This window comes from Pyrgilauda ruficollis, unplaced genomic scaffold (assembly GCF_017590135.1).
Source record: "Pyrgilauda ruficollis isolate IOZ18807 unplaced genomic scaffold, ASM1759013v1 scaffold12, whole genome shotgun sequence".
Taxonomy (NCBI): domain Eukaryota; kingdom Metazoa; phylum Chordata; class Aves; order Passeriformes; family Passeridae; genus Pyrgilauda; species Pyrgilauda ruficollis.
Window position 1 is genome coordinate 7,468,292 of NW_024510321.1, and position 13,885 is coordinate 7,482,176.

At 37.9% G+C, this 13,885-nt stretch overlaps 1 protein-coding gene across 3 annotated transcripts in view; it reads right to left on the reverse strand.

Moving 5' to 3' along the window:
- ESYT2 (extended synaptotagmin 2) overlaps positions 1-13,885 on the reverse strand; it is an 81,081-nt gene that overhangs the window by 23,267 nt on the left and 43,929 nt on the right. For all 3 annotated transcript variants that reach the window (XM_041487138.1, XM_041487129.1, XM_041487122.1), the window contains exons 7-10: positions 6,675-6,730; positions 1,812-1,932; positions 1,006-1,182; positions 469-551 (exon numbers count right to left, since the gene is read on the reverse strand). In XM_041487138.1, the coding sequence (XP_041343072.1) occupies positions 469-551; positions 1,006-1,182; positions 1,812-1,932; positions 6,675-6,730 (437 nt within the window). The remainder of the gene's footprint in view (positions 1-468; positions 552-1,005; positions 1,183-1,811; positions 1,933-6,674; positions 6,731-13,885) is intronic.

A 13,885-nucleotide genomic window follows, 5' to 3' on the forward strand; every position in this document is an offset into this window, starting at 1 on the left:
AGTGAGTCATGTTTGTAAAAACATTACAGTAAAAATTTTTCTTTAATCAAATAGTTAAGATCAGCTCTTAAGAGGAAAAACAAACTCAACACAGTCATTTAGAAGCTATGAAGATGAAGAAGATACAGAGTTATAAAACTATATTAACTTTGCCTGAAGGAAGAATTAAGACTTAGTGCTAGCTCGCAGACATTAAAGAAGCTAAGGCACAACTCTGGGTACCCACAATACTCACTTGTTTTTTTTCAGAAAGGATGTAAACTTATAGACATGTATATACCCAAGCACATTTGCATAAAAATGTATTTACATACATGAAGTAGTTAGGGAATTACCACCAAGATAATTTATTTATAAATACAATTAGATAGCAGAACAACTGCAATAAAATAAAAATAATAATTGAAGAAAAATTACAATATTTAATCTCTTTCCAATACCTACAAACATATTCTCCGTAACATTTACCTGCCCAGGAAGTCATCTTTATCTGGATCTTCATCAAAGAGCTCAATCTCTAGCTCCTGTCCTGGATGTTCATACACTAAGGCCTGGAAGTTCATGGAGAGAACATTATCAGTAAAAATGACCAGCTTGGTTAAATGGCATAATAACAGTAAAACACTGAGCTGCAGTTACCTTTGTACAATCAAATACATTAGTAAGCAAATGCTTTAAAAAATTGCAATTTAATGAGTAGAGCAATTTTAAGAGCTTTTCCGATAAAATTTGTCAATGTTGGCTCTAAAAGCCCAAACTACTTTTTCAGAATTACTGATGCTCAGTCTAGACAAAAAAAAAAAAAAAAAAAAAAAAAAAAAAAAAAAAAAAAATAAAGGGAGAATTTCTGTTTTGTTGCAGAACTTTGGGCTTCTAGAGGGAGACATCCAGAAGCTCCTTAAGGACACCCCCAAAATAACCTCTTTAACAAAAGAAAGAGGATATTTCTTCTTTTGTTTCTTCCATAAAGAAGAACATACAACAAGGTATTTTTATTGGTAATACCTCATAAACTTCATTCCATTTTGGATTGAGATTTTCTTTGATGACCTTGCTTTGGAAAATTTGGTTGCCCACACGGATGATTCCATAAGGATCTGACTTTCCTTTGACAATCCCTTTTAGGTAAGTATCTTTCCCCTCTAGATCCTGAGCTTCAATAAAGTGTATCCTTAGAACACCCTGAAAAAGGAAAAGATGAGTTTGTATAGTAATCTGAAAGCTTCCATGTCATCACAATTTACACAAAGATGTTTTATAATTTCCATTGTCATTTCCTTAACATGAAACTTATTTTGGACATACTGTAAATAGAAGATATCAGTGATGATCCACACACTCAACAGACCTAGCACTCAAGAGACTCCTGAAAAGAAAAACTGCCATCAGCCATCAGAAACATGCCAGTTACATCAAGAAATATCATGTTTCTGGAAGTGAGTAGCAAAAAATAGCAACAACTGTTTAGTGAAGCACATTAATAGTAATTTTCCATGATAATATAAAACACATGCTACTTTTTTTAATCTATACAGTTAAACCAGATTGTAACAATCTAGTGATTGTAAAAGTAATAAGTTTAAGATTAAAAAAAAGAATAAATAAATAAATAAATCTTTCTTGGTGTTCTTTTGAAACATTAACTTCACAGAAATTGTTTATAAATTAAATCAGTTATTATCAGGGATTGAATTCACAGCAACTTGTACCAGGGAAGTAACTGTATTTCAAAATTCCTCCAGACTGCCTTGAAAAATTAGTACAGAAGAAACTAAATGCCCAATTATGGCTGTGAACAGAAACCTGCTTACCTTTGGTATAGGAAACCTCAGCTGAGCGATCTGCACTTCACTGACCAGGGGCACTGTAATTCTATTTGGAAGGACCAAGTAGTTGGATATGATATCCAGTATTATTGTATCTGATAAACCACTGTTGGAGAAAAGAATCCTCAGTTACTTTAAAAAAAATTCCTTTTGCTGCTTAACAATCTAAATGGAGAAAATATTTGCCTTCCTGGGAAAGCAGAAGACACATCTGGTTTGTAAACTTAAAATAAAGGATTCTTGCCCAAACGGCCACCAGGTGGAAGCAGCAGACACTGAACAGCAGAAACCACAGGGATGAATATCAAGTTCCCATTTCCCTGCCACAACCAAATTTCCCTCTCACCCTTGCCTTTTAAAACCAGCCTGGGTAAAAGGCTATTGCAGAAGTTCTCTTGCCTCTAATGCATATAACCAAGCAGATGGTAACTGTTTAATTACTTTTGTACTTCAATAATGATTTATCTGTCCTTGCAAGTTTGGCTACCCCTTCCTGTATTGTTATGAAACCACTTGTCTTCTTGAGCTGGGAGGACCATCACTTAAACCACAGACACACAGAACACAAGCTCATGGCTGAGTAAAACGTAGCCTAGGGAAGCAGAACTGGTTTTGCTCAGTGGAAAGGGAGTGGCAATGCAACCACACTGGTAATGAATCACATAAAACCCCACACCCCTCCACAAACACAGAGGAGAGAACAATTTCCTCAGCCACAAGGTCACCCAGCTGGGGTCTGAACTGACAACAAATCATTGTCAGACCAACAGCACTGGTTCCACAAATTGCCTACACAGGCAGAAGGCAGAACACAGAACACAAGCAACCAGGACACCTCAGGAGGATGTACAAAGGTTCAGAGAGGTCATTACAACAATACTTGAGATACTCTGAACTGCAGAGGGACACTCTCACTAAAGCTGGTGGAGCTGAGGTTTCTCCTCCTAAATACTCTCCATTATTCCCTTTTTACAGTCTTTGTGAAACCAAGATGCAGATAACGTTTGATTACTTTGAACATTTTCTGGATGAAGCACTTGTGTGTGAGCACCTTGTGAAGTTTCTAAGATTGAATCTGAAGCTGGGAATAGCTCTCACTCAGGAGCTAGCATATAAAAACACAAAAGCTGCAGTGAAACATGATATGTGGTAACAGTTTCATTTGGAAGGAAAATGTAGGGGTGAGCAATTAACATTATGCTAGAGATGGGCAACAGAACAAACCCATTAAATACAATCTGGCCCAGTAAAAATCCACACTGATTTTCATGCCAGAGATTTGCAACCTGAACAGCCTGCAACCCCTTGGCTGCCCACTTCCACTGGAAATCCAGGTAAGTACAATACATGATGGAACATGGCTGACTTTGTAATGGTACTCAGAACAGCAGGAACAGAGGGAGCTCAAGGCTGCACCAAAATCAATGGACAGGCCTGTGCACGCTTCTGGTTAGAAAGAAGAGACAGTGGATAATGTTAAGATACTGCTCAGAGGAAAAAAGTTTCCTCTCAACTTCTGAGTTAATTCACATGTGCCCTAAAGAGTCTTCCTTCCCCTCCCTTTCATGCAGAGCTCATCCAATCACATTTACAGAGGTTGTCATTCTATGTGAACCCTAGAAATTCAGTTTCAGTAAATCTTAAGACAAATACTACAAGATAATCATGTTATCTGAAGAGCAGCTTCACTTAGCTGTCATTTTAACATACTGCTTTTCAAACTTTAAAGTTTCATTTTGCCAAACATCTCGCTTTCAATTTATGCTCTCTGAAATGAGCCAAGAAAATAGAATTCATTATTTTGTCAAGAGGTGACAAAAAATTGTAGATAAACATCTCAACCAGTGTTAACATTAAAATGAAAAGAAAAACCAAACCCAAGCTGAAGTGATGGTAACTACATATGCAACAATCACACTTTTCAAAATACAAGTCTAATGACAAAGCTCTACTAGAGATCAGGTAAGCTTTTTTGTTCCTGCTTTGGTTAGTGTCCCTACTTGGCAAGAAGAGAAAGCTCTGCCTTCCTGCTCAGTCCCTTAAGAACAGGTGACTAATGGAGAAAAACAATTGACAGAAAGCAAAGGAGCCATGCAAGGAAAGCAATGGTACCAGAGCTTGCCCTGCTCTTCTCTAGTATTTCCTTAAGATCACAAACTTTACGTGATCACAGGCATAAATAAACCTACTCTGGACCTGCATAAAGGTTCAGAGACTGACTAATGTTCAAACAGAGCTACAGGAAATCTCCTTAAATAAGAGAAAGAAACACAGCCCAAGCACTGGGAGGACTCACAATCCTTTATGCCAGAACCAAACCCCAACTCTGGTTCCAGAGGTCAGTCTCATAATTTTATCCCAACATTACTACTTGGAATTTCACAAAAAACACCTGAGAAAAATGAGGCAGCATTAATGAAGTTTCACCAAGCTTTACACAGAGAAACTGAACTCCTAGAAGGTAGCAGATACCCTAACTTTAAATACAGAGCTGAAAAAGAACACTGAAGATTGTATGTGACTAATGAATTAAATGAATGCTAAAACAACACGATGCTTTCAAGCTGTTTAAATCTCATCTAGTATTAGCCAGCTGGGGTGCTCTTGGATGCAAAGTATTCTTCATGAATACAAGGCAAAAATGACAATCCTTTGCATTTTTTGTTATCTAAATTAAGTGGCCTGATCTATGGAAAACAGAGACAAAACACTGGAAGCAACAGAGAACGATGCAACAGAGAACGATATAAACCCTTATGTTGATGCATCATTAAAAACCAGCTTCCTAAGATCACAAAACTTTAGTCAATGATTCTATACAATTATTTCTTCAGTTAAAAAAAAATGAAGTGTGCAATGTTTTATATTGTTTATTATACTGTCTTCAAAAGCTCAATTTCACTGTAGAATAATTGTTAGTTTCCTACTCTTTTGTATTGCTCTCTAATTAGTTCTACTTAATTTTTATCAATTTTCATCAGCTGTGTACTTTTCCTGCACTGTCTTTATTCATACTGCAGAGACAGCACATTTCTGACTGCATAGAGTGTTTTCACAACTATCTCAAGCAACCCCAACATCTCATCATCCACATCCCCTCCTGAAAGCATGTGAGTATTCTCACAGCCTGGCTTCTCCTCACACAGAGATTTTAATTCCACTTCTCCACAAGCTATACTAATCATGGAACATGAATTACTTGTGTGTCCTTCTCCTTGTGGAGTCATATAGGAAAAGCAATGAAAAAATTGTTAACAGCTGACAGGGAAGCTTCCAGCAGCTAATGCTGAAATTCAATTAGCAGAAGACATTTGCACAGAGTACAAATAAGCAGTTCAGCGTGTAGCCAACAGCCATAGGATTATAAAGGTACCTGTGGTGGCAGCAATCTCCTGTTCATCATTGTTTGTAACAACTACAATATGTCAAGTTGTCAGACCAAAATACACAACTTATCTATACAGATAAGAAAAACAAATACAGCACTAAAGAAACCTCTTGGCAAAGCAGAACACGAGTCACCCCAGTTACAGTTTCTATAGAAACTATACCACGTCTAGATGGCACTGGTTTGTGCATATGTGGCCAAGTTTGGTTGCTCTGGAAACCATAAACTTGAGATATTTAGCGAGACTTTGTTTACATCTGAGGTTTTGTGTTTGCAGTCAGGCAAATATGTAGCAGGATGTGAGTCTCAGGAGCCTAGTAAAGTTAAGCACTAAATGTAAATTTAGTCATGTTATATCAAAAAGGGGAATTATTACTCAGGAGCTGTATTTTGGAAGCCATTTTCTCTCACTCATCAAGAAAACCTCTTTCCTCAGAGACAGTCTTATGCAGGCTTGAAACATAAGCAATTCTTGGAGCCATTAACCTACTTAATGCAAGTTCTAATTTCAAACTGTTCAGCTGGGATTCCGTGCAATGGCTTCACGTGTCTAAGGAAAGCAAAACCCGCTTCAGTCATGCAATTGATTACTAAGGGATTAATTTAATAACTAAATTCAAACTCCTGTTTTGAAACAATAAAAAACAATTCTGGACTCAGCCAACTCTTGAGAGTATGTGGTCTAATAAAAGGGGTAGTCACAAAATCCAAGTGTGTACCAGATCTGCCATTATCTCCTCTGCCATTGTCTCCATATTAAAAAGCCCCTGGGTAACTATTAAAACCGGATAAATATGAATATATTAATGGATTTAACTTTATCAGGTTTATAATGATTGAAAGCAGCCTGATTTGCACCTCTGTTGATGCTTTTTAATTTGGGATTTTATCATGTGGTATTAGGAAAAGCTCTGAATAAGCTAAGCTATTTTATAGCCATATACAGTCAGTGTTTTTGCTACTCCACTTGATCTTCACATAATAAACTGAAAGCTTTAAAAGTAAACACTTGAAGATATTAGAAATTGTATTTAATTTGAATAATCTTAAGATCCTTCTAACGACCTGTACACAAGCAAATAGAGATGGATTGGCATACAAAGCCAAGACCCAAGATGTCATCAGCCCACTGGCATGAAAGGAAGGTTCTGTGTCTTTCATAGGAGATGGCAGATAGGAAATTCAGAAGATTCTGGAAAGGCTGAGAACACTAAAAGAAGCACATTACAAATTATATTTTCAAAGTGTTTTTTAACAAGACTTACTATATATACTTATGGCATATTTTGCCTTGTGGTGAAATCATTACCTTCTGCAAATTGAGCAATTTCATACACTCCTACATTAAGAGATAACTGCTCAGAGTCATCTAACCTAGAAACTATTCAACTGATGGTCTTGAGATTTTCTGGGATCTACTGGGGTGCAGATATATCAAACACTGCTTTAGGTTTACTCACTTCAGTCCTGGAACATCCAGAAGATTGGTCAGTCCAGTCCAGTTAATTTCCAAAAGCTGTCAATTGCAGAGAAAAGATGGAGGGGGGAAAAAAGGACAGAAAAAAAAAAAAGAAAAAAGAAAAAAAAAAAGCAGTTTAGAATTGGTAACAGTGAAGAAATAAACACAATTGTTACAGATGCTGATCAGTGGAGAATTAAGCAGTTTCCAGGATTTTCTTGAACTCTTGAACAAACAAACAAAACAACCCTCTTACATTGTTAAGAATTTTTAGACTTTTTTTTTTTGAAAGTTATAAAAAGTTTCACCATTCTCTTATCCACTCTTCCACCAATCATATAAATATGCAACCCCCAATATACACAAAAACACAGGATCTACTCTGTACAACCCATATAGAATAATGTAATGTGGTCCTATTTTCAGGAGAAATATTTCTGGAGTCACCATAGATAAACAGTCATTAACATGAATTTGCAAATTATAATAAACTGATAAAGAATCCCACATGAGACCAGGAAAAAAAAAAGAGATCTAGAAGACATAGCCAACAGAAAGAATGAAGAATTTGGATTAAGAAGGTGGCAGGAAGATGTGATAACAGCTTTCAAACATAAGAGGCTGTTTTCAAGGCACAAGTTCATTCTATCACTGATAAAGAAGAAAGGTATCAACAGGATTAAGTATCAGAGTGAGAAAAATCCTCAGAAATAATTAAAAGGGATAACTCATTGCTAGGTCATGCATACTTTCTTCACTGAAAATCTTTGCAGAATATTATGCTGTATAAAGGTATCTATTCTGTTTCAAGATTGTTGCCATTAAAAACTAATTTAAAACATCCTTTTTGATCCTATAATATTCTAATTCTAGATAACAAAACCAACAGACCTGAATTCCCTTAGTTCTCTCTTCAATGAATGATTTCATTTAACTCCACAGAAGTTACCAGAGTATTTAACATTGGATTTATGTGTTAGCAACACATAAATCCAAACCCACCCATTTACCACCATGTTTGCAAATCCAACTCTCTCAATCCAAGGATAACTGCATGAGAAAAGGATTTTGATATTCCTCAGTTAAGAAACTAATTGTGGCAGTTCAGCTAAATGCTAAAACAAAACAACAAACCTCTACAAGAACAAATGTGTATTTTCACAAACAGACGAGAATCATCACTGTACCTTCACCTTCTTTTTTTAAAAATAGCACATACCATTCTTTTACAAAGGATCTATTAATAGTTTAATTAATGACTTCCTTTGCGAATACTTCCAGTAAAGATAACACATAATAGATTAACTCATATAAGAAGCATTGTTTCTTAATATACTTTTGAAATGGTGGCAAATATTTCAACAATGTTACCTATGAACAATATTATCAGGCCTATCTGTAAAAAACAATTAAGCAGGGAAAATCATTATCCTTTCAAGGAAGAAAATAAGATGCAATAACCAGATACTCCAGAACAAAAGGCAACACAAATCATGGGACATACTGCATGAATCTACACGAGCACCATGCCCTTGCCACAAACAGGGCTCAGGCTATCCTGGGCATCGTGAAGATGATTAAGGGACTGGAGCATGATGTCATGAGAGATGCCCAGTTCCTTCATTATTTTTGTGATCCTCCATTGGACTTATTCCAGCATGTCCCTGTCTCTGTTGTACTGGGGAAACCCACACTGCACTCCAGATGTGACTCACCAGTGCTGTGGAAAATGGAAAAATCTCCCTCAACCAGCTGGCAATGCTTCTCCTAATGCAACCCAGGGTGCTATTGGCCTTCTTTGCCCTAAGTGCACATTTCTGACTTCTCTTCCCCCTTCTGTCCAACTGAACAGCCCGTGGCTTCTTCAGCAAAGCTTCTTTCCAGCCAGTCAGCCCCCAGCCTGACATGGGAGACAGGGTTATTCCTTTCTAGACACAAGACTTTACATTTCCATTTGCTGAACTTCATGAAATTCCTGTTGGAACATTTCTCCAGCTTGTCAAGGTCCCCCTAAACAGCAGTACAACTATCAGGTCTATCAAGCACTCCAAGTTTTAAGCAAGCAAACTTGCTGAGAGCACACTCTGCCCCAGCATCCAGGACAGCCACAAATTTGTGCTGGCCCCAGTTTTTACCCCAGGGTAAATCACTGACAGTCTCCCAGCAAAACTTCACGTTGCTGACCACAACTCACTGAGCCTGAAGAGTTTAGCCACTTTTCAACCAAGCTGCCCATTCATCTACTCTGTGCTTTACTTTACTTAGCAGTTTACCTACAAGGATGTTGCAGAAGGCTGTGTCACAAGCTTTACTGAAGGCAAGGTAAGCTGTATCCATAGTTCTTCCCTCATCCACTGAGCCAGCCTTCTGATCACAGAGGGTTACTGGCTTGGGTTCCATGATTTCCTGTTCATGACTCCCTCCTGGCTACTCCAATCCAATCCAATCACTTTCTTGTCTCTTCAACCTTACCAGCAGGAGGGAGCTCACCACCTGAGCCCCTGTGCCCTTGAACTGCCTCCAGAGCCACGCTGCAGTCACCTTCCAAGCTTTCCAGATCTCCCCTGGAGTGGTGATCCCCACATGGAAGAGCAGTGGGTAATGGTCTGAGGGCCAGACAAGCTGTAAGAGTTGACAACAAGCTGAACCTGAGGTCCAGGCAAGCACAACCCTCAAGAGGAAACAGGTCAGGATGGCACATGGGGCCAGGATTCTCCCAGAAGTGACCACCTCCCCCTTTCTCCTGGTGCTTCAGTGCAGCTCAGGCTCTGCTGGCTTGGATGCTCCCAGGCCCTCCTCTGCTACACTGGCCCCAAATCTGTTCCACAGCTGCAAATCTGCTGATGGGGTAGGACTCATCTTTCTTGGGGCAGAAAATTTCCACCTTTCCCCATCATGGAATAATTCCACCCAGTAGTTTCTCCAGAAAGTCAGAGATCCTGTTTCAGACATCCCCTCTCTACAGAGTCACGCTATGTGAGGGAAACTAAACTCAAACTAAGCCATCTATCTGATCACATCCATTTGTTATGGATGAAACCACTGTGGGAATCTAAAGTGGAAAAATTCTTCAGCAGTTCTACAGAGATTGCTGACTTTCTTGACTGATTCCTTCTTTAGGTGAAGAAGGGCCACTTTTATTCAATGTCTTTTTTGAAGCACTTAGTTTACAGCTAGCTTTGCCCACTTTCTATTAGAGTACTAACTAGCAGGATTTTACTGAGAAAAGGTTAATGCTTCTCTATTTATGAAATACTAGCACAGCTAAATGGAAGTAATACCTTTCAGAAGGGAATAAGGTCTTAGCTACAGCCCATACTGTATACTGAACAGTCTTTTTTTTTTCTTTGAGGTGCTGTAATTTTTTTTTCTACATGATTATCAATTTAAAGCTCTGAGGTTTCTAGTTTCCAAATGTAAAAAACCCCTTATTGAAAATAATTTGTTGCAAAATGGGTTCTTTTACATTGGCATGTAAGCTTTAGCTGTACAGTTCTAAAAAAACAAACTATGAGCTAGAACACAGAACATTTTAATTTAGGAAAACTAAGATGATTTCAGTACATTCCACTTTGAAAATTAATTGTGCAAATTATTAGTATATTTTCTCAAATCTCCTCCTTAAGTCTGAAAAAAAAAAAGTTAAGAAATAAATAATTGAACCAGGATGAAAAGTCCAACTTAGTGTGAATAATTTCAGTTTTATTCTACTTCCTCAATCATGTAAACCCACAGATGTTTAAGTAATATAGCAAACTAGTAGCTTGGTAGTAGCTGATAAGACTAACCACAAATTGAGTATTCAGACTAATTCTCTTGTTCTAATCACAAGTTTTGACTGCACATTATTATAGACACTTTAAAAATCTATGCAGTCTACCAAGCTTCTAGAAGAAGTAGTTTTATAGTCTTTTAAGACAAAGAACCCAGTCTATGATTTATTTTTTCTTTATTCATAGGCAAAATAGAAGCAAATGGACACCAAAAATACCTTTCAAAAGTGGTCCCTACCCTGAGGTGCTCATACCTGTATCCTGTATTTAACAGTTTTACATAACGATGTTTTCAGATTAAATAGCAAATGAGAAAAGATTTGCATTTCCTTTTTTTTTTCCTATTTTGTGCAGTGTACTGCATACAACAATTAACACAGTAAGTCCTGTGCTTCTCCTAGACAGACTTCACTGAATAAATGCATTGAGCAACACAATGCATGTTGAAATTCAACATTGAGAAACATCTCCTGCACCGGACTGAAACATTTATCACATTGGTTTCTCTATTAACTGCCACAGCCCAAAAGAAAGCCAGGAACAACCAAGAAGATGCCACTGAGAAGTGACACTTTGCTTTGATGTGACTAAAAAGCATTTCAAAAGGCTGCAACACAGCCTATGAAACAAAACAGGGCCTATGGTACAAGTTCACTGTCAATATTTTGATTATTACACACCTCTGCTAAAAAACAAGCCTACCCATTCATTCCATCATCAGTCTTTACAGCATGAAACATGAAAAAACAATTACACAAAAAACCTGAGATGTTTGCCACTAAGAGTGGTCATTTAGACAAGAAATACATATAATATCAGAAATTCTCTTCATCCACTGAATGTAGAGGAATAAAGATAAAGACCAGTTTCAGAAATGTTAAAGTCAAATCCTCTTCCATTTGAAGCTGAAGCTCAGAAATTTAAAAAACATTATTACAGCTAAGAACTTTACAGGGTTATTAAAAAAGCTTTGCACATAAATCTTAAGCCATGAAATGTTTTGGAAGGAATATGAGCCTTCAAACTCCTGGCATAATCAAGCTTTCACTGTTTGGTCTTCAAATGTAAATTCCCCTGTCAGATAAAGTTTGTTACATTTGCCCACCCCAGAGCTTCTTTTTGAGTTCTACCACAAGCACCCAGCAGCAACACACACTCTAATCTTAGTCTACAGGTATTAGGGAGAAATTTTTGTTTTGTTTTCTCCATTTCTGGTTTTTTTAGTGTTCTATCTCCCCCTGTCTTCACTTCACCTTTCCTTTCAAATAAGTTGTTTCAAGTCTGCACTTGGTTTCGTTTGTTTTCTCCATTTCTTGTTTTTTTAGTGTTCTATCTTCCCCTGTCTTCACCTTTCCTTTCAAATAAGTTGTTTCAAGTCTGCACTTGGTTTCCAAACACAATCAGACCTGCAATAGATACACTGTTTGCAACTTAAGAAGAGTTTTCCAAAAAGCAACTCAGGAAAGAAAAAAATCCTTATACCTGTGAAAGTATAGAGATAACACTGACAGCAGACACACACAGAGCAGAGTGAGAAGATAGGAGGAAAATAATTTCTTCATAAGCAGGAGCGAGCCCCCAGCCACAGTCCAGCAAAATAACAAGGGATTTTCATTCTGTATTTTGGGCACTGCCGTGCCATGACTTGCTGGAGAAGAACAGGACCTTCTAACGTGGTTCTGACAGAAGTTACAGCAATGTTGCCATCATAACTAACTGAAGAGTCCTTTGGAGAAAAAGGAAGCAAGCAAGGGACTCCCAGCTGATGAATCTTTTATAAAGCACCAAATCTAAAAACTTTCCATATTTAAAAAATAGTTTAACAATATGATTTTCTCCTCTGTCACCATTTTAAGCAATGCATAATTCTCTTAGTTTAGCTAAATTCAGAGAATGCCAGCTGGTTCTCTGCAGCAGAACTAGCAGAGAAATTTTCCAGAACACTGGAAAAACTGCGTGCAGAATTTGTAACTAAATGAAATTCTGCCAGAAGCCAGAAACGATGGTGTCTTTCCACGACACACTGCAGCTGAGAGAGGTGATGTGCCTTGCAGACTCCACCAACCAGCTCACTGGACAAAGGCAGGATTTCAGACACCAGTTACACTTTCCAATGAAGTAGTCTGTGTGTCTTGTTACTCAAACCTCTTAAAATTCTTCCTCTGCTCAGAGAAGTGAAAACAAATTTCCATTATCTGCCTGAAAGCCAAGAAATTCACATCTTCCCAAAGCTCTGTACTGAGAACAAATGCAACACATACATTGGAAGAGGCTAAAAAATAAAATTAAAAAATAAACCCCTTCAGCCAGTAAGAAAAGATAGGCTAAAAACTAATGAACATCTCTATACACATTGGGTGTTCTCAAGACCCTAGAAACCTTTACAAAGGGAAGAATACATGCTAGAATGTAGAATACACAAGGTTATAAATAAAGTTCACAGAAGTACAAAAAGCAGCCTCTAAACACTGCCAACCTTGTGGCTTGATTTGGCTGCCATAAACAATACTAATTCTCAGAAGAGAAGTCACAGCATATTTTAAAATGCTGATTAACAACTTCCTCCTAAATGAGTTATGGAAGTGTAAGACTTTAGTAGGAAAACTTAAGCTCTACTGCAGGCCACGAGGATACAATTCCACGGGATAAGGTGTGATTCTTCGCAGAAATGTGTTACAAGGAGGGGACAAACTTGCCCTCCCTCTACTGTTACTTGTGAAAGGCCATACAGAGACATGGTACAATTTGTTTGTTAGTAGAGCAAAGCCCATCACCACCTACAATACTGAAGTGCTGGCATTGTTGTAATAATTTAATATGAAACATTATCCAGTGTATCTCCCAGGAAATACACAATAAACTCAACCTTTCAAACAACACTACAGAGAGTAGGTGCTGTAGTATTCCCACTGGTTGCTATAGGAAACACAGCATATCTCTGCACAGAAATGGTGTTTTAAAGTTTTTCAGTTGTAACTCGCTGAAGATTTCAAAGAGACAACTGCTAGAGACATAAGATGTATATTTGAGGTGGTAGAAGACACAGCAGGCAAGTGAGCTGAAGTGACCAGAAGCAGGATCACAGTTGACATTGCACAAATCCAGTGCACCTGCTGTTCTCCATAGTGTCAGCTACTCGCAGTTTTATTCAAGCCAATTCTCTCCACCTTCTCTACTCCTTCCTACCCTTCTACAAGTCTGCATTTTGGCTCACACCCTCACACCAGTCTTGAAACTGTCCTGACTTGAGTGAGCTGGTTCAGGCAACTAAATTACACCTGAAGCACAGGAAACTGGGCATTTCTTATGGTGTTTAATATCCTGCCAGTTCGTGTCCCTTAGCCAGCTTCCTCCAGCAGCACCAGTTTCAAAATTGGTGTAAGAGAGACAATTGAATTGAATAGGAGGGCAGAGGGAGAAAATAATAAGGTACTGTGGA